This window comes from Sander vitreus, chromosome 4, assembly GCF_031162955.1.
Source record: "Sander vitreus isolate 19-12246 chromosome 4, sanVit1, whole genome shotgun sequence".
Taxonomy (NCBI): Eukaryota; Metazoa; Chordata; class Actinopteri; order Perciformes; family Percidae; genus Sander; species Sander vitreus.
Genome location: NC_135858.1, coordinates 27,142,303 through 27,163,963, shown reverse-complemented (window position 1 = coordinate 27,163,963; position 21,661 = coordinate 27,142,303). Strand labels below are relative to the sequence as shown.

Sequence of the window (21,661 nt, the reverse complement as noted above, 5' to 3'; positions counted from 1 at the left end):
GAAGGTCATGTTGTCTGATGAGACAAAAATAGAGTTTTTTGGTCTAAACTCCACTCGCTGTGTTTGGAGGAAGAAGAAGGATGAGTACAACCCCAAGAACACTATCCCAACCGTGAAGCATGGAGGTGGAAACATCATTCTTTGGGGATGCTTTTCTGCAAAGGGGACAGGACGACTGCACCGTATTGAGGGGAGGATGGATGGGGCCATGTATCGCGAGATCTTGGCCAACAACCTCCTTCCCTCAGTAAGAGCATTGAAGATGGGTCGTGGCTGGGCTACCCGAAACACACAGCCAGGGCAACAAAGGAGTGGCTCCGTAAGAAGCATCTCAAGGTCCTGGAGTGGCCTAGCCAGTCTCCAGACCTGAACCCAATAGAAAATCTTTGGAGGGAGCTGAAAGTCCATATTGCCCAGCGACAGCCCTGAAACCTGAAGGATCTGGAGAAGGTCTGTATGGAGGAGTGGGCCAAAATCCCTGCTGCAGTGTGTGCAAACCTGGTCAAGAACTACAGGAAATGTATGATCTCTGTAATTGCAAACAAAGGTTTCTGTACCAAATATTAAGTTCTGCTTTTCTGATGTATCAAATACTTGTCATGCAATAAAATGCAAATTAATTACTTAAAAATCATACAATGTGATTTTCTGGATTTTTGTTTTAGATTCCGCCACTCACAGTTGAAGAGTACCTATGATAAAAATTACAGACTTCTACATACTTTGTAAGTGGGAAAACATGCAAAATCGGCAGTGTATCAAATACTTGTTCTCCCCACTGTATTATGCTCATTTTTTAGGTTCATACCTGTATTCTGGGTTTCTACTAGTCTGGCTCAACGGATGTAAATCCCTCACACATTGGATGTCCCTCCCCTTTTGCTATCTCAGCTATCTATTTTGCAAAGGCACCATTGCTGCATCCGGGACTTAGCGCCAGGATGGTTGGGATTCAGAACGGTCAAAATTTCTGAGGGTTTTGCACAACAGGGACTACTTTTACATTCAGTTACCTCATTATTTGAAGCTTCGGCCATGTTTCTTATGAACATCTGAAATTGGAACATTATAGATATGACAGAAAATAAGGTAAAGCATAACAGATCTCCTTTAAAGCTGCTAAACATCAGCATGTTAAAGTTAAATAGTGCAGTATTCAATCATTTGAAGATTTAATTCCTAATGCTCTAATCAGATTACGCTGATCCTGTTAGATGTAATCCAGCTCGACATTTTCATCTCTCTGCACTTATTTCATGGTGTGTGTGTGTGTGTGTGTGTGTGTGTGTGTGTGTGTGTGTGTGTGTGTGTTTTTAAAGCTCACAGCAGGTCAAACTCAGTGCAGGATAAAAGGTCATTAATGAACCAATGATGAATTAAGATGTTTATGACAGAAATGTACAATCAATACATAGGTTTAAGCAGAGTATTGGCAGCTGCTGGCCCGCTCAATAACTCTTCTGCGTCATCAGGAAACTTCATTTACCCTGAGTACCTCCATCCAATTTCCCAGGGACATTTTCTGTGGCCGTAAGGAGGCAAAAGAGATGATGTAAAGGGAATCTATACATGCAAAAGTACACACAAAGACTGTGTTGAAACACTTCCTTTTAACCAGGTAAAGATTTTTTAAAGGTTTTTCTGAAAGCTAGTGCATATAGCAGCACTCCCCAGGTATCATGATTCGTTAATTGGAAATGCTGCGGTTGGTATGTTGCTGCAGTATGCCACATGAAAACAGTATGTCACTGTTATTCTACTGGCAGGTACTGTGTAAAATGGGAAGCTAATGCCATAACAGTACAAAGTGCTACTTATTATCTGTCACAGTTGCAGAACAGGCAGCAGGAGAAGAATCCAAATGCAGACGAAGGGCTGGTGCAGTAAAATAATTGACTAACTAAAGGTTTACAGAGTCCAAAAACAAGCAGCAACTCCAAAAAGTGAAAACACCAGTAGTGTGTCTCAAATCGGATACTTCCGTGAGTGCACTTACATGTAGTACACTGTGCACACACTGTGCAGTGCCTACATTTCGACAGGTTAGTGTTGTCTTAATACACTGATCGGAAATTACTCTTCTTCTTCTTCTGTTTAATGGTAAATTGCAGCTGGGCCGAGCATTACCGCCACCTATTGTCGTCCACCCGGCTTGTTTTCTTACTAACTGACGGCAGTATAGTGGTACATATCAGGGGAAAAAGCATGTATATATTACATTTGTATCGTTTGTGTTTCGCCGTTTCAATAGTAACTGCTACAGCTTCCTCGCCCGCCACTTCAAGTTTAAAAATAAGTTGGTGGTCACGTAGCTTCTGCTCCATAGCAAAGATGGTGGCCGTTGAGTGCAAGTAGTGTCCAGCGATCCACACTCAACATTTTGACCACTGTGAGAGCAGCATCCAGGTACTCAGTGCACTGCATGTGGCCATTTTAAATGAGAACTCCGGCCGATTTTTACCTGAACCTTAATTGCTAGATAGCTCAGAGTACTGTCGATAGGAAAACAAACGACCAAAATCGGTGCTAGCAAACTGGAGTTGCTGTAGCTAATGGTCAAAGCTCCCAGTTAGCTAAAATGCCAGTTGTGGGGGCATAATTCTAAAGAGTGCCTTTGTGCCGCTTAACAGACACAACATGCAATTAAAATTTCTGTGCTTCAAGTTGGCCTTATTAAAGTCTCCTGTGTATATGAACACCGTCGGGGTGGGCCCGCTGCTGTTCATTTCTGGTGTTCAGCAGGAGAGAGAGTGCCATGTTTACATTGGCGTCGGGTGGAATATACACAGCCGTGACGATCACTACTGTTAGCTCTCTTGGTAGAAAAAAAGGCTGGCATCTTATAGATATATACTCGAGGTCAGGGGAACAGTGTTTATCTATAATTGTTCTGTTATTACACCAGTTCTCATGCACGTACATACAGAGCCCCCCTCCTCTGCTCTTACCGGAGTCCTCAGTCCTGTCCCAGCGTAGCAGAGTGCGTCCTGCTAGCTGCATGCTAGCATCAGGTATCCCCGGGTGAAGCCAGGTTTCAGTGATAATCAAAACACAACATAGCGATTTCCAGCGAGTTGCAATTCCAAGTCGTCCATTTTATGTGGTAGTTGGTGGATCAGTTACCCGAAAATAGGTGACTTTGAGCCGGGTACAAAGCACCGCGAGCTACCAGTCGTTTCGGCCGACATTACGGTTAAATTCAGTCCACAAAATATGAGCGTTTTGCCGCGACGAAAGTTAAGATTACGCACCAAAACGACTAGTTAAGATTAGGAAAAAGATTGTGGTTTGGGTTAAAACACTCGAACACGCATTTCCCTGGTGAAGGGCTTTAGTTTTCCCCGGGAAGTGAACTCCGCTCTCTGGCTTGAAAGTTATCTATGTTAACACCCACCCATCCTCCCCGACGACCTCCTTACGCGGCCAGCCGCATTCTTATACAGCAGCCGTCAATGTAGTGAATACAGCAAAAAAAAAAACTTGGAACGCTTACGAATTACAATGCTTAACTTTTCTGAGCTTTTTGAATAAATGGTTCATGACAACAGGCTGTCTTTCAGATGTAGATTGAAAGTATGTACTCTAAACTATGTACTCAAAATAGCAAGTGTAAGTACAGAAGTGTGCGATTTGAGACACAGACTAGGGCACTAATGCTAGGTAAAAGGCTGGGGCACGTTCAAACTCAAAATGGTGTGCACCGTTTTGCAGGTTTCCTGGTTGAACGACATGTAATATATGTTTTCTCTCGTTTGGTGGGTGTGTCTCTCGTTTAGTGGCTGTGTCACAGGTGATACCCAATCAGCAGAGACGTGGCTGTAAACTCGTGGTGATAAAAAGGCAGAGCGCTTGAGCACACAACAGGGTGTCCAATGCACCCACGTTTCAGTTTAATGTGTATGCTGCATTTTACTGCTGTAGGTGTTTAAGGCTGTGCTAATATTAATAATGGTCTACCAGAAATGTTTCATATTCTATGAGATCATCATATGTTGGTAGTGTCGCTGCCCTGTGAGAACCACGTATCTCTAAAAAGTTTTTAAACTTTTCATGGTGTCAGAAAAACAGCCCTGTTTTCAGCTCTGTGACGACGCATTTTCCAGCTGATTCTAGAGGGTTTTTTATTTAGTAATAAAAAAATAAAAAATAAAAGTAATTTATAAGTAGCAGAATCTTCTCAACACATAAAGGAACACTTCATCCTTCATTTTCAAACATTCAATTTCAAAATCATCAAATTTGGGGATGTTTTTTTCCGGACAGAAAGGGAATGAAAAATGCTTGATATTGTTACAATTTGTGACATCTTAAATTTCCATCAATGGATTTTTGTGGCATATAATAATCCCAGTGTTGTTGACGATTGTGCATTTTGGCTGTTAGCATTCTACAATTGGTAAAAATACAATTCCCAGCTAGCATAAATCATCAATCTGTGAATTGTCTTTCCTTTCCTTGCTTGTTAACACAGTCTACTCTTTAAAAATCGTCATTGTAACGTGCAACGTGTGAAGCCGCTTCACTTAAAGTCTTACACCATCCTTGGGCATTGGTGGACATTTTGGTTTTTCATCTCTGTTCCTATATCTTGTCAGTTTGTTTGTGAAGCCTATCTTCTCTGGTTCCAGACTTTAGTAATGAAATAATAAGACAGTAGGAAGAAAAATCCCTTAAATCTTCGACTCCCCTGACCATAAACAGATCCTGATTCATGTGGTGTCTGGACTACTTAATCTATTAATGACATTTGCATCAATCAGCTCATGACTCACACCTTAGTCACATTAGCTTGTAGCTGCAGAGATACTGTGTGTTCCAATACCCATACTACCATGCTATTAAATATGGCAGACAAAATAGGCTTGCTGAGAGGAGGAAAGAAGGAAAGACAAAGACCATTGTAGAATGGAATGTGTTGAGAAAGATGTGCAGATTGAGATGTGTTGTGGGGTTTTTTTTATTTAAGGATGTGGGGAGGTAACTCACCATATGCATAAACAACAAGCACTACTCCAGCCAACATTTGGTGCAGGATTTTTTTTGTGTGTGTGTGTGTGTGTGTGTGTGTGTGTGTGTGTGTGTGTGTGTGTGTGTGTGTTCTAGTTTAACTATATGGGGTCCAAAAACCAAAAAAACCAAAACAGGAATACAGTATACTTGTGGGATCCGGACAGCTTTGTGGGGCCAAAATGCTGGACCCCACAACTTTAAAGGGCTGTTTGAGGGTTAAGATTTGGTTTTAGGATTAAGGTTAGAATTAGGTTATGGTTAGGGTGAGGGTAAGGGTTAAGGATAGGCATTTAGTTGTGATGGTTAAGGTTAGGGTAAGGGGCTAGGGAATGCATTATGTCAATGACGGGTCCCCACAAAGATAGTGAAATGCACTAGGTGTGTGTGTGTGTGTGTGTGTGTGTGTGTGTGTGTGTGTGTGTGTGTGTGTGTTACACAGTGGGAAGTCCTAGCCCTGTCAGTGTTAGTGTGACACACTATAAGATGAACTCCTTACTTTCTCCTAAGGACTCCTTTTCTTTTGAAACCCTTTCTAAAGTTTCAAAACTCTCAACTAGGCTCTATTTTCCCCTCATGTCGTGCTGAGAGTTAGTGACGTATCCCTTCGCCCACCCACCCTCCTGTACCGCCACACTGAGTCTGTCACAAAAACTAATGAAGACAGTCAGGGTAGATCAGCTCCTCTGGGTGACGTAGAGGAAAAAACACATGAAAAAAGATAAAAACATCATGATGCATTTTAGCTTGACCTTATTTCACACACCCAGACTTTGGGAGAATCCTTTGTCGGGGTGCGATACAGAATCATTTGTAGAAGTGTATCTTCCTAAATATCGCTGTACACATATCATTTTCCTAAAGATAGTTTCTGTCATCTCTTATCACGCTTTTTGTTCAAGTGTTTATTTTTCTAATAAGTTCGGTTAATTGATCCCATAAAAACTGGGTGAAATGACATGATCACAGCTGCGAGGGACTCGCGATTGGTCGGGCCTGTGTATGGGCGGGGTTTTGAAACTGCGGCTCCATCTGCCTGATCACTACTGCGCACTGTGCGCAGATTCTGACTCCAAAATTACAAGATGGCGGCGCCCGTATCCGGGATACTTTGGCTTCACTTTGTACAGTGGGAGAAAGTGGAGACGCGTTGCCCATCTTTATATGCAGTCTATGGCTAAAACCTTTTAATCCATCCTGTTCCTGAGTCAAAATGAAGCAACACTGGGCTGGGAAATAGCCAGGCAATGCTTCGCATCCCAAACCTCCCATGGATGAATAAATGGTTAAATAAAATAAAATGGATGTACTGCAATATCCAGTAAGTGAAATTGCTCTGTCGCCATCAGCCCATTACCTACAGAAAGAGAGAGAATCTGGCATAAGGTACCTGTCAGCACAAGATAGAGGAGAAAAAAATGCCTTTCCCATGGTGGTGCTACAGTCTATGACGAGTGATGACTATGGCTGGAGATGAAAAAGAATGAAATTTGAAACCTCTTGGCACCACAAATGACAGGCAAAGCAGAACGTTACGGGCCGGAAGACAGAGTCAGAGCTAATTACTTTATTGGTAGATAAGCATTTTGTAACCTTTCTCCAAATGAATGATTTCTGCTTAGTACACTATGCTATTTTTGAACACCTGGGAGCTACTATACCAATTACAATTGCAGATTTGCACAAGGAAGCCTGGGCTAAAATGCCTTGCTCAAAGACACATGAAAACATATATCAAGCTAAGTGTATGCTTGATGCGTAAACAGTGAGAGCAAGTCTTTTGTTTCAATAATGCCTCTGTCTGACATCTAACAGCCACCATTAGTCCAGAACATGTATGCCACATGCAGGAAAATAATTCAAGTTGTAATACTCTGTAAGTGCCTCGATGTCTGAATAATGGTTTATTAGTATTGGTCGATAATTGTCCCACCCTGGTCTGTTGATTAAGTTATGTTTCCAGTTATCAGTTTTGTTTTGTATTCTCACCTCTCATCTCATTTCAGATACTCAACTTCCTGCCTTGTGCGTTTTCCCGCCTTAGCTGTGTTCAAAACCGTTCCCTCATTCACTCACTCACTATTCCCTGTATAGTGTTTATTAAATAGTGAACTATATACAGTAGGGAACGACCAAACAAGATTTCGTCCACACAGGTATAGCGCCAGTTATTTGTGTACAAACCAAGCACAGAAGAATAGTAAAAGGTTATATATATATATATATATATATATATATATATATATATATATATATATATATATCTTTAAGTTTATATATATCTTTAGTTTCCGCGGGTGCAGCTGCTTCTTCTTGCGTTGCATTGTGGTATATGGGAGTAAAATGTAGGGTACATCATATGTATACTCATAGATTAGCTGTGCATTGTGGGTATTTTATGGCATATGGAGAATTCAAACACCACTACAAAATGGTGAACACACTATATAGTGCACTATTTCCGTATTAGGGAACGGTTTCCAACTAAGCTTGTATGTTCCGCCCTAGTCTATATCCTCAACGTTCCACTTCCAGGATTGATCCGTTGCTGACGGAAATTCAGCCAGATTTCACTCATTTAGGCCGGGTATCCATTGTCTTGGGCTTCCTTTGTGTTGGCATTGTAATCTCCAGGACCATGGTTAACTGCTCCTTAGATCTCTGCAGGGTAAATCCAGACAGCTAGCTAGACTATCTGTCCAATCTGAGTTTTCTGTTGCACGACTAAAACAACTTCCTTCCCGAGGCTGTTTTGCAGCGGCACCGCAGCTTTTCTCGGTGCTTAGCGCCCAAGACGATTGTGATTGGTTTTAAGAATTGCCAATAAACCAGAGCATGTTTTTCTGTCATCCCGGAATGCTGTGTGGACTAGCCAGACCCTCCTCCGCAGCGCCGCGGTGGATGAAGGTCTGGCAAAGCGAGACTAGTTCCGCCCTGATGTGCTCCACCTGTTCATCAGCCCTCATGTCACCTGTCCCTCGTTACTACTCTTGTTACCTTGTGTATTTAGTTTGTGTGCTCCCTTTGTCTCCCATCAGTCATTGTCTACCCAATGTCAAGGTTATCAGGGCCACGTTCAGCCCCAACAAAACGTAGCAAACAGTTTATTCAATGCAGCAGCAATAGTAATCCAGAAACATCAGATATACAGTAATAGGAAAACACTGACAGGGAACATTTCACTGCACAATAAGTACTTTTACTTTTGATACTTAAAGTAAATTATGCTGATACATACTTTTACTTAAGTTGCAGGACTTTTCACGGAGTGGTATTAGTACTTTTACTTAAAGGAGAATTCCGGTTGATTTCAACACGTAGCTATGTTGTTTGTTGTCACGTAGTGCTGTCAGTAGCGAGAAAAACGAAAATAATCGGTATTGCCTACACAACATGTTAAGAGACTTATAGCACGTTTAAAACCTGCCCCGTTTCAGCCGCTTGGATGCGAAATCTAGCAGTAGCATAACTCGCTGTAGGCAACACAGATTATTTTCGTTTTTCTCATCTACTGACAGCACTACATGACAACAAACAACATAGCTACGTGTTGAAATCGACCGGAATTCTCCTTTAAGTAAACAATCTAAATACTCTTCCACCACTGGCACTGTATGGATCTGCACAACAGAAGCTTTAACGTGTGTTTATCTGGTGTAGTATGCAGACATTTGGCTTATTTGAATATTACAAATTCTAGGGGACATTTATGGCAAAGCTGCTTAGAAATCTTAACTCTAGGATGAGTCCTGGGCCTGTATGTGTTTTGAATCATTAAGGCCAGTCACAAGGTAGCCTCTGACCTACCTTGTCTATCAGTCTCTCCGTCTGTCTGTCAGTCAGTCTGTCAGTGTGTTGGCCAGATAAGTTGGCTGAATGGGGGGCAGCTATTCTTGTGTCTGCTCTGCTTTCATTAATATCTCTCTGCTGGGAGACAAACTAATGAGTCCTGGCTCTCTGATTGCTACATCACAACTTTTGTGCGTCACGTCAGACACTTTTTGTGCTACATCACAGTTGGTGCTCTACATCACATGCTGTGAACTACATTCATACAAACACAGTGGGTTATCTTAGCAATGACATTTTTACTTTTTCAATGCACAGAGAACAGATTGGGAGAAATGCTCTAGCTCATATTGAAATATGAGATTATATATACAAATATGTATATATATATATATATATATATATATATATATATATATATATATGAACACCATATATATATATATATATATATATATATATATAGTGTTCACCTTTAGCAACCGTAGCAAGATATTATAATCAATAAATTGATTACTTGCAGCTGTTTGACTTTTATAGGACACTGAGAGGACTAACTGACAGAGTTGTGTGGGTGTGGTGAAATAAAGGGGAGAAATTGGGTTGACAGAAGCATACTTTGCAATTCCTCTGACTTCAGACACAGTGAGCTACCAGATTTTTATTTGGCTGGACTAGACTTAAGATCTCAAACATCTGGAAAGAAATAAACAACAACAGCTGGTCACAGAGGGAACAAATGGTCCAACTTGGCTTTCCAAGCAGATGTTGGCTGTCCAAACATCTGTTTCCTTATACCCCTAAACATTTGTTTCAGGATCATTACCTGTAGCTGGTGTGGACTGCTCACTATTTAAAAAGCCACATGTACACTAAATCAGTTCTCAAAGGCCTTGTCTCGTTTCGTATACGGAAAAAAAAACCTATGCCGTCAGAATAATTTGATATGTGAAGAATTCTACACAATCATAGCAACTTTAAATTCACTGTAAGACATTGAAATAATGGCTCTAAACATGCTTTGCACTAACACCATTTAAGGTTCTAATGACTTTTTTTGGACCACATTTATTTTGGTGTCTGTTTCTATATATAGTTATGTAATGGTTAAGGGCATTTGCCCACTTAAACCATGGTCATTTCCCAAATAACATTTTTTAAGACCATTTATTCATATTTTCATGCGTTTTGCAATCAAAATCTAAAAGGTTTTTCAAACAATAAGTCAGTTTCCCTGGTAACACCTGAGGGTTTGACTAATACCCGGAAAAAAATTATTCCCATCCCATAAGGTTCTTGTGCAATGCAAACGTTGTTCACTGCTCCAGTAAATAGGACAGACCTTAGATACGACCTGGCAACGGGAGATATTTCTATATATTTCTTTTTTTTTACGTTTTTTGGGACTTACCGACTGGCAGAGTGGCTAATACTAGACGCTGGCTGCAGCTAAAAGCACAGAAACAGAAAGAGATGCAAAGAAAAAGAGAAAGCATCTCAGGTCTAAAGATATGTGGAGAGCGAATCGGGATAGAAATGTAGTAAATAAGAATAACTGTCAATCTTCTACATTTTAATCTTTTATCCTGACTGGCTGGTGAGATTGCCTTTCACTCTGCTACACGTAAAGCTTGTTGAATTAGATTGAACTGAAGTGAGATAATATCCCATCAGCGCCATGAAAGGGTGGTCGTGAAGCAGAGTGGCTGATGTGTCTCCAGCCATTATCCACTTGCTATATTAGTTATGTAACTCTACTCAATACACCAAGAGGTGACAGCAGGTTATATACACACAAACACACACAGACAGCAAAGCTAATAGCATGCCTGTGTGTTAAAACGGTTTACCGCATGTTTGGGTTCCAGCCTGGTCTCCGTGGGAACAGCATCCACATCAATGTCAACTGTGTCTTGGACACAAGCTTGAGTCCCATATCACTCCATCGTTGACTCTCTCATTATTCCCATTTAAATAATCATATGGTCATATGGTCATACATATGTAAACAGTCTACACAAGACGCTGCAGTAAGTGCAAAATGTGTTGTGACGTGTTCCAGGAAAAAACCTAAATAGCCAACAGACTAAAGAAGACATCAACAGGTGTTTTGAACTTAAAGTGGCGAACTTTTTGAAGTCAATCGACTCACACAGTTGTGTAGACATCCCAGTATCAATCCACATATTAACTCACGCTTCCTCCCGCTTTTGGTGTTCCTGCGTATGTACTAACCAGCAGCTATCGGGTCGCTGGTGAAAGCCCTCCTGTAGTGTTCTCTGTCCTGCTGTTGTCTCTGTCATGCTGCCTGGCCCTGTATCCAGGGTTAGCTTCTGTTTCTGGGAAAGGGGGCTTTGCTCTCTCCTTTACCTTGTTAAGCTAGGTTAGCCTCCTAGCTTGTGTGCGCTTCTCAAATGTACTTTCAAATCCGTGGGATTTTTCCCTTTAATAAATTGTCCACAAATTTTACCACATTCCACTGACAGGAAATTGCTTTTATATGACACACTCATAATCAAATAGGTGCCGCTTTCATCCGACTTTCAGTACCGCTATGATGCCAGGCGACGACGCGAGGGGCATGGTATATGTTGTGTTCAATTTGACGTGGAATGTCGGGATTTCTGGGTTCCCAGTCGGAAACTATACATGTCTACGGGAAATGTCATGGTTTGAAAGATATAACGTTATTTGCTCTATGAAAGACATAGACAAAGACGAAAACTAAGGACATTTACTCAATAATTTTATTTTATTTTAGTTAGTTTTGTAAACAGACATTACAGTTTTAGTTTAGTTATCGTTTTTTTGTAATGCCTCGTTTTTATTTTTATTTCAGTTAACGACAATGTTTTTTCCGATCTAGTTTTCGTTATTTCGTTCGTTTTTGTTAACGATTATAACCTTGGTTTGTTAACATGATGCTGGGCGTGCCCGCCCCCTGTCACACAAACAAACAAACATCTCCTGACGCAAGTCACGTTTTCAGTGTAGTGTCCGAAATCTCATTTGGTTTCATATATAGTATACTATTTAAAAAACACTATGTAAGGAATAGTGAGTGAGTGAATGAGGAAGCGGTTTCGAACACAGCTTCAGTGTTTAGACACTCAAGTAAAATGGTGGAGGTACAGTTTAGTGCAGGCTGTTCTCATGAACCATATGTTCATATAGCTATGCAAAGTAATGCACTGTATTCCACTTATTTACTGCCGCTGTATAAGAGCGCCAAGATCCGCGTAGAGGAGCTCAGGGTGGTTTGATGGGTCCAAAATAACAGGGCTTTTCAAGTGCTGGAGTTTGTGTCCCAGAAGAAGTCAAGTGGTCTGGTGTTTTAACCCAAACCACAATCCTTTTTTCCAATCTTAACTAGTCATTTTGGTGCCTAAACTTAACTGTCGTCGCTGCAGGACAGTCACCTTTGTTGGCTAAACTCAACTGCAACCGCCGCTGAAACGACCGTTATCTCACGGTGCCCTGTAAAGTCACCTTTTTTCAGCAAAATTTAACTGTAAAGACCGCTAAACTTAACCTTTATGTGTGACCGGTTGTCACGTGACCGGCCAGCAGTCACCATAATTTCATAGGCTATCATACAAAATGTTGTGTATAAGTTTTCGTACGATATCATGAATGCGTTGTATAGTGTACTAAATAGTGAATAGGGTGGGATGTTGGAGACAGGAGACAGTTTTCGCTGTTCCTAGGTGCCACACCGACAACTGTTCACAGACAGACAGACAGACAGAGACGAGGCATAGAAAGAGGACATACACACAATCATGCACTCTCACTCAAGTGTAATATGTTCCCACATGAACATAGCCCACAACTCTTCCTTCACATTCATTGGTGGTATTTCAGGAATTGTGGACTTCTTGTGAAACATCTTAGAACGAAACTAAAGTCTTATAATTATTAAAATAGTTTTTTTTGTTTACTCTTATGGTGGACTCTGCCTAGCGTGAGAGCGATCACTGCCAGCCCCTCTGGATATAAGGTGTATTGCAGCAGTTAATATTGATAATATTTGTGTCACTGTCAAGAGCCGAACTTCTCTTTTTTTAGCTGAGCCTTGGTGTGTTAAGAGACTTTTGAAGACGCTCACTGTCTGCAGACTGTGAAGCATGTCATTCTGTTAATTTATTTTCTACCGTTACGGGGCTCATTGTGAGCTTTTGATGCTGGGGACACAGTGTCTACCAGTTTCATTTGAGTTACTGCAGCATACAAAAATAAGTTTGTTTCATGAGAAGTCTGTGACTTCATGCAGACCTTTGAATGCTGATCCTTGTAAAGATGAGCTGGACTTGTGACTGTTTTACCACAGTGATGCACATTGGGCTGCCGGACTTAGAGTAAAGCAGGGAAAGATTAGGAAGTTTGTTTTACAACAAACCTTTTTTGTGGCTGTTTAGGTAGCTCTCCGGGTCCCACAAGCATTACAAGTGCACCCTGACCCTATTTGCATTGCTTGCAATCCAAGGACTTTGGGTTTATGCCACTCTTAAGCTCACTGGAAATCAATCTGAATGAACGCTGTGAATGCAGGTGTATACTACATGCTGTAAATATCCAAGGCACACCAGGTAGAATGATAATAAGAATAATAATACATTTAATTTATGAAGCGCTTTTCAAGGTACTCAGAGAAACTTGTGTAGTGTATCATGCACATTTAACACAAGCTTGACCTTTGGACTGGGCTGCACTGCCTGTAGTGTTAATGTTTGACAGTGCCGCTGTGCCTACTCACAGTCTAACACAGTAGATAACTGATCATATGGAGCCAGTCATGAAGCAGTAACCCAAATCTGCCAACGTCCCGTCCCATGTGAACTATAGAAATAGCACGGTTCTAGGTCGCTCTTTAATAACTACAGAACTAACTTTATGGCACTCTGTGTGTGTGTGTGTGTGTGTGTGTGTGTGTGTGTGTGTGTGTGTGTGTGTGTGTGTGTGTGTGTGTGACTATGTTTACATGGACATATTATTCCGGTTTTTGCCCTTATTCCAAAAAAGACAATATTCCGACTAAGCTGTTTACATGGCTAATGAATGTGAATATTCCACTAATATTCCCGTTTGCATGCAGCAGTGCAAAATAGGATTTTGCACCGGACTTGTTGGACTGTGCAAACACAGAAAAAAACCTGTTAAAATGCTTATTTGGAATATTCCAACAGAATAAGCTGTTTACATGACCCATATCAAATTCTGAATATTAGTGTGTAGGTAAACGGACTCATTGTCTGGATTTGATCAGTGGTTCGAACACAGTCACGCTAATGCCACTGGAAGTGGAGGAGGGGCAAAAATGCATGTATTTTAGTATTTTAGTTTTTACCTTTCATCCACTAATTCAGTGGATTTTAGCTTTTATTTAGTCAGAAGACTTGCACTGAAATACACTAAGCTCCATTATGTAAATGATTGAATTACCATTTTTTTTAAATAGTGTTTTGTGTGTGTGTCCCTACTATTAAGAGGAAAACAACTTACACGTCCTGTCCTAAAAACAAGGTCAAAAACCTCGTACTAGAGAACTTCATTATAAACTCAACCTCCATCAACACACACGCCCACACAGGACACCTTGCAGCCTGAGAGACGTCCCATAAAGTGTGCCGTGCATCAATTTCCAGGTCTATTTTGCAACAAGATGTATGTCTCTGCTCTGAGGAGGAATCAAGTGCTTTTGTCCTTGGCCTTTTTAAAGCGATTCCTCATCACTGTGTTCGTCCTTCTTCTGACACTGATGGGCTCACAGCAGGACAAAGACATAAACAGCTTCAACTGAACAGATTAGAAACACATGTGGGCATTCTTTTTAATATTTTAGAATTAAAAATGTTTTTTTGTTTTGTTTTGTTATCAAACAATTAGTCTGGATCTACGACGGTTCATTTACCGGATTGTTCCGGCACCGCCGGAAGTTCCGCCGGATGTCCCTCACATTTACCCTTTGTTTGTGTTTTTACGCTCTAAACAAGCAAGCTTACGTTACATGCTGAAAATGGCAAGTTTTGAAGAAAATTTGGTTACTGCAGTAAGGTCGGCCAGCATGGTTTGTTCAGGGAATGATTGTTAAGATTTAGAAAGAATATGTTTACAGCATTTAGTATCTAACTGGGACGTTTTGGAACCGATTGGTGGGGATTGCCTATGGACACAATACACACGGCGATACACTGGTAAGAGCAAATTACGCTATGAATCCAGCAAATTCAAATTTCTCACGTTACTGTATTGCGTGAACAGTTAAGGAGTTTATGTGTGGAGGGGTCAGACCTTCCTCCGCAGCGCTGTGGTGATAGGTCTAGCAATGCGAGATCACCAAACAATCAACTCCCTCAACTGGCTCTAGACTGGCCTGTTTTCTTTGAAAATATTTCATCTACTTTGGTGTATAAAAACCCAGTTTCACATGTGTATAGCAGCTGAATTAATGTGTGTGTGTCTGTCTGTTTTCCTGCAGTGGATACAGAGGGCAGGAAGTTGAAGGGAACCATCCAGAGGAGTACGGAGACGGGTCTGGCTGTAGAGATGCCCAGTCGGACTGTCCGACAGGCCAGCCACGAGTCTATAGAGGACAGCATGAACAGCTACGGCTCAGAGGGGAAGTAAGTCACTCATTACGCAAACATAATCCTGAATCTGACTGAAAAACAATGTAGTCAGTTTAGCCGGATCCAACACATTCTCATACTATTTTTATATATTTTGTATTAGCTGCGACCAGAAGAGCTATAGCTCGCTTAGTCGCTCGGTCGACAGAAATTTCCCATCCCTTTGGCGTCCACAGTTTTCACCCTTGGTGGCTAAAATTTGGCATGAAAGTGTTTCTGAGGTTGTGTGTGTGTGTTAATGCATGAACGTGTGGATGCATTTGTGGATGTGGTCGCAGCTTTTGTGAATTTGCGCTTGTTAATTTGGGCTTTTATTGGAATCCTTATAGTATAAGTATAGAGGCAGAAAGGAAACAAGGGGAGAGAGAGAGAAGGTCAACAAAGGTCTGCAGCCAGAATCCAACCGTGAACGTTGCAGTAATGTTGCTGTTTGCCCTAACCACTCGGGTAGTGTATTTGTTTGTTAGTTTGCAGGAGGTTTCACAAACTGTGAACCACTTTCTGTGAAATTGGGTTACAGTTAACCGTGGGCCCAGGACCAGAATAGAGTTTGTTGTGATTCTGAAACCAGGATATTATTTGATCCCATAGAACTAGGGTTAATTCCCCATAGACTTCTATAGAAACTGACTTATTTTTGTCACTAGTGGAGTCGCCCCCTGCTGGAAAAGAGATAGAATGCAGGTTTAAGGCTCTTCCGCATTGGCTTCACTTTTCGGTCCCGGAAGTTGCAGGTAGTTTAAGACCACATTTAAACGACATTTGGAGGATTCTTTGTCATTTATGGAAATTTTGCACTCAGAAAAGCTATTTTATTTTCTTCCAACTGCTCGAGTGTTTCTATCACCCATCTAACAGAAACACTCGGCAGGGGTGACGGCACAGAGAGAGAGAGAGAGAGAGAGAGAGAGAGAGAGAGAGTATACACTAAATCCCAGTGGAAAAGCGCCTCTGACATCAGCAATACTAGTGTAGTACTTCTGAACATACACACATGGACACATGCAGACCACATGCCAACCTGGCTACCAGCTTGAATTCCTACAGTTACATAACAAGACGAGGCAGACAGACAGACAGACAGATTGGGGCTGGGAAGTTTAAAGACACACAGAGGAGCGAGGAAAACAAGGAGAGTTTGCGACTCAGAGAGAGGTTGATTGCGTTGAGTGTGTTTGCATGCATATTCATTTTCCATTTATATGTGGACCAAGTAGATACTCTCTTTATGAGCTGCTGCATGGAGATGTTGTTCAGCTTGTATCCCAAAGGAAACTGAAATTTCTTTTTGCTAAAATATGACGATGCTGGCTGGTTTATTCTGTAATGTAAAGTCGATATATGGTTCAATGTTGGGTTACTCAAGCAGCATACAGTTGGTGTTAGAATCACCACATACTGTATGCAGCTGTATGGAAAAAAGACGTGATTGAATCTTTAATGTAAATGCCAGATCCACACCAATGCCTTAATCAGATTGAGGCTAAGTATCAGAGAGTCAGATGCAAAAAGAGTGAGAGACGAGAATGAGAAATGGCACCAGGAAGAGAGAGGTGTAATCTGTGTTTTCACAGAGTTTTGGTTCATTTTCTCAAACTCTAAAGTGTTTACTCCTCTCTTGGAAATTATGTTTATATACTTCTAATTTGCAACTGCAAATATGCTTTTTAAAGAAACATAATGGTGCCCAGATTATGTTTTCTATTAACATAATTGGGAAATGTGTTAATTAACATATCTGGCAAGTCACAAATTGTTGATCCTGAATTTATCAGCAAAATGTTCACTGACAATTTCTCATTTTTTTCCCTACAATATCCGCTTACAGCACCTAGAACATCCCAAAACGTTTTTGTGGTTATGTTTATGCATTCGTAGCACTCGGTTAAGGTTAGGGAAAGATCATGGTCTTGGCTGAAGAGGTATTTTTCTGGTTTAAATCCTGCTCTGTGTCCTCGCAGAGCAGCCGAGGTCTACTGAGGTACCGCAGATGGCTTGTAATGCGGATCTATCTTCCTCTTTCTTTGTGTTGGCATTTTAAACTCCTGTGGATTTCTGAGGACTATGGTAGTCTGCTCTTCAGATCTCTGCAGGGTAAATCCAGACAGCTAGCTAGATCTGTCCAATCTGACTTTTCTGTTGCACGACTAAAACAACCTTTAAAACGTACACACGTTCCACCAAAACAAGTTCCTTCCCGATTCTATGTTGCAGCGGCACCGTTGCTCTGTCAAGACGATTGGGATTGGTTTAAAGAAATGCCAATAAACCAGAGCACGTTTTTTTCTCCCATCCCAGAATGCTGTGTGTACTCGCCAGACCCTCCTCCGCAGCGCTGTGGAGGAAAGGCTGGCAATGCAAGACTACACAGACAATAAATGAAGTTATAAGTAACAAACATAATTTGAAGTCAGAAAAGGCAGAGAGAGAGGGGTGCGCCACAAACAGCTTATTCTCCGCGAAGGGACGAGTTTAACATTAACCATACAGTATAACCACTGCTATTTCTCTAGAAGCTTAACTTTCAGTTAATTCCCTGTGACCCTGCACAAGATCAGCGGGTATAGATTATGAATGGATGGATGAAAAAGAAAAGAAAAATAGTTTACTTTAAGCCATGAGTTTTCTGGGAAGCATCAAAGTCATGGCCTTAACGAACGATGTTCTTGCTAAATTCAAAAGTTAGAAAATGTCAGAATAATACTATTGTTACATAATAATTTTATTATCTCGTGGTTCTTTCAGACAGAGGAGCTGAGTGGTTAAAATGCTAATCTGTTTATATGCTCTAAACTACAAGCATAAATACATTAAGAGAAACTACAGTTGAGTCATTAAACTCAGCTGTACCACAACATTATTTAAATCAGCAGCAGCAAACCGCTGCTTTTCCTCCTGTCCATCTGTGTTTCCATCAGCTGTTTGGCTCAGTCTACTGATTGAAAAGCTCTGTGTCTGCGAGCATGAATAAGCATTTTGTTAGCTTACACCGTCCAATCACACTTATGAGCTTATTGATTTGTGGCAATTAAGGACCAGGCAAATGTGTGTGTGTGTGTGTGTGTGTGTGTGTGTGTGTGTGTGTGTGTGTGTGTGTGTGTGTGTGGTGGTTTTTTATTAAACATCTTCTCTGTCTCAGACATGGTCAGTAAATACACTGTTGACATTTGATTGGGTTGTTCAAGGAATGCTGGTTATGATTTTGTTAATCGATATAATGAGTCCCAAAGTGAATTAACCTGATGAACATTAACTGACAACATACTTTATGTGATTTCCCTGTGTTATGATATCAGTCTAGTGTCTTTAGAGAAGTGGGCGTGGTTAGGACACATTTGCGTACACACTGTGAAAAAATGTGGCTATATCACTCAGACCACATCTGAATGCTGTCTGAGTGATTGGACCTCCACGCGTCTTGGCTGCAGTCACACCTGTACTTAGAGCCATCCACTTTTAATCACCCAAGACACATGTTAATGACAGGGTTGAGATTTGCCACTCAAAATTCTTACTTTCAGATTGATGTAGGAAAAACCCTAGATTCTCATTTTTAGCCAGCAACTGTTTGGTTCACCAGCAGAATTTATCAACTGTAGCTAGGTTGCTTATTCTAGTCTGTTAAATCTATAAGTTGCTCCAACTTATTGCTGTGTCTGTCTGTCTTGTTTGAAAATGACATTCTGGCAAAATAAACATAAGTATGTAATGGCTATGTACTGTATGATATCATAATGCATGGTTATGATGCAAATAAGACAAGATAAAATGTGTTGCAGCTACAGCTAGTCCTGGTTAGGGCTGCACGATATAAAGAAAATATGTAATTGCGATTATTTTGACTGATATTGTGATTATCATAGATATTAGACATAGATCTATGATGTGATTATCATAGATATTATTATAGAGATATGATTCACGATATTGGAGGGAACTGTGATTTTCATTGAAAAACAATATTTAAATAAAAAATAAATTGAAATGATTAAAGTGTGATTTTTGCGACGATCTGTACCAAACAAAGATTTGTTTCTTTAGTCTGTAGGATAGGATTTGTAGGCTGGGATGTATCTGCAGCACCACAATACTTCATTCAGAAGGGTTTGACACATATTTTGCCTTTAACAAATATTGCCCCTCCCTGCGATTTGGATATTGCAGCAGTCCATATTGCGATTTCAATAACATTGCAATTAATTGTACAGCCCTGGTCCTGGTATTATTGTACAATAGGTCTATAATAAAGAAAAATAATCATGAGGTTAGACTTTAGCTTTTCTTGCTTTGGATGCTTACTATAACAACCCACACAAAGTCTAAATTTGATTTTTCATTGGTCTAGTTCGTGTTTCCAACTTCATATGTTGATAAGGACCACCTGAATGAAGCAATAATTCCTCACCTTCATTCACTATTAACACATTCAAACCAGGCTTTGACTTCATTTTCATTTACAAAACATAAATGATGATGAACTGTCAGGAAATAATCATAAATGCTGAATGATATAGGACCTTGAATATTTAAAATAATTCCAGTGTGTCATCTGTCTGCAGCCGCGGTTTACATTGAGCATCACATTTCTGCAAAACTGCTGCGTAATCCCCAGATGTGCCTCTCACACACATCAATATTATCATCTAAAGCTCAGGATTTTTATCACCCAGTAATACCCATTCCGCTAATGTTGCTTGACTCATTACATGTCAGCACTACACACACACACACACACACACACACACACACACACACACACACACACACACACACACACACACAGAGGATTTTATCTCATTATTTCTCTAACATCTAATTGTCACAAACTGGGCCACACGGCCACGACAGAAAAGAAAGATGCACATGACAAAGCCAATTTACAAATGATTTATAATAGAAAACTTAAACTGACAGTGTGATGTGTGATCAGTAAGTTCAGTAGTGTCAGTCGTTACATGAGTGGAAGACTGCATGTGCAGTGTTGTACCGTGCAGCAACAAAACCAGAACAGCAACCAAAAGCCATGATGATGTGTCAGAAAGGAGAGAGCACACCTGAGCCCAAGATGCTTTTAAAAGTTCACTGGGAGCCCAGGAGCCCAGGAGTTGCCAGTGTTACTGATGAACCCAGGAGTTGCCAGTCTACTGATGTCCCACCTGGAGTACCTGCAAGAAAGGCAGCCAGCAACAAATGGCAGATATGGAGGAGAGGGTCGCCACACTAATATGTTGATTTATTAATTCCATGTACAAGCATTAGGAGCACACATGCACAGGAGTGGAAACCTGGACCACACAAACATTTAATTATGTAAATAGTCAGAAACACACATGGACATAAGAACACACAATAGCACAAACAAATAAATCTGCATAAATGAATACTACATTTTAAAAATTGACCTGCAATAATTTAATGTTTGCTAACGTTTGCATAAATGACTAATCTAGGCTAAGTGATTTTGTGTGTTGATCATAGCGGAGAGAGACTGCCTTGTAAATTATTTTGTAAGAACAGCTGTGTGAGGTTAATATTAAATGTGAGCCTGTGTGCCTTTGTGTGACGTTGTTGGAACAATCTAGTAAATATTTAAGTACTTTTTTTTTCATTAATTTAACAGTGACGACAACGCTGTTGGGTAATTTAGGTCGCAGTCCTTGTGGAAAGACCTGTTTCCTTAAATGTGCAGCTAAAGTAGTCTCATCAGAGCAGGGATGAATAAAGATTGAAGAGAGAATTAAATATGAAAGAAGTGACAAGGGGGTGGAGATGAAGGTTAACGAGATGAAGAGGAAGAAAAGGGAGAAAAGAAGGGAGCTACCATAATAAATAATAAACAAACTAAAGTTATGTGGTTTCAATTGTCCTGGTCCAGGGTGTTAGACCTTGGCATGGATGTGACTATCTAAGTCCCAAAAAGTGGTACAAATTAGGTGTTCTGGATGTTTGGTGATATAGTAGTCTCGCATTGCCAGACCTTCACGTACGCTCTGCTTTATTGGCATTTCTTTAAACCAATCACAATCGTCTTGGGCGGCGCTAAGCGCCAGACGAAGCCCGGTGCCTCTGCAAAATAACCTCAGGAAGGAACTTGTTTTTGTGGAACATGTGTACGTTCAAAGTTGTTTTAGTCGTGCAACAGAAAACTCAGATTGGACAGATAGTCTAGCAAGCTGTCTGGATTTACCCTGCAGAGATCTGAGGAGCAGTTAACCATAGTCCTCATAAATCCACCA

At 40.7% G+C, this 21,661-nt stretch overlaps 1 protein-coding gene across 4 annotated transcripts in view; it reads left to right on the top strand.

Annotated features, from left to right (window-relative positions):
* Positions 1-21,661, top strand: part of rims4 (regulating synaptic membrane exocytosis 4) — a 65,550-nt gene that overhangs the window by 20,561 nt on the left and 23,328 nt on the right. Inside the window, exons 2-3 of one of the 4 annotated variants that reach the window (XM_078247536.1) lie at positions 12,030-12,035; positions 15,284-15,419. In XM_078247536.1, the coding sequence (XP_078103662.1) occupies positions 12,030-12,035; positions 15,284-15,419 (142 nt within the window). Of the gene's footprint in view, positions 1-10,569; positions 10,580-12,029; positions 12,036-15,274; positions 15,420-21,661 lie in introns of all 4 variants that reach the window. The other 3 variants (XM_078247537.1, XM_078247538.1, XM_078247535.1) reach the window with 3 other exon arrangements.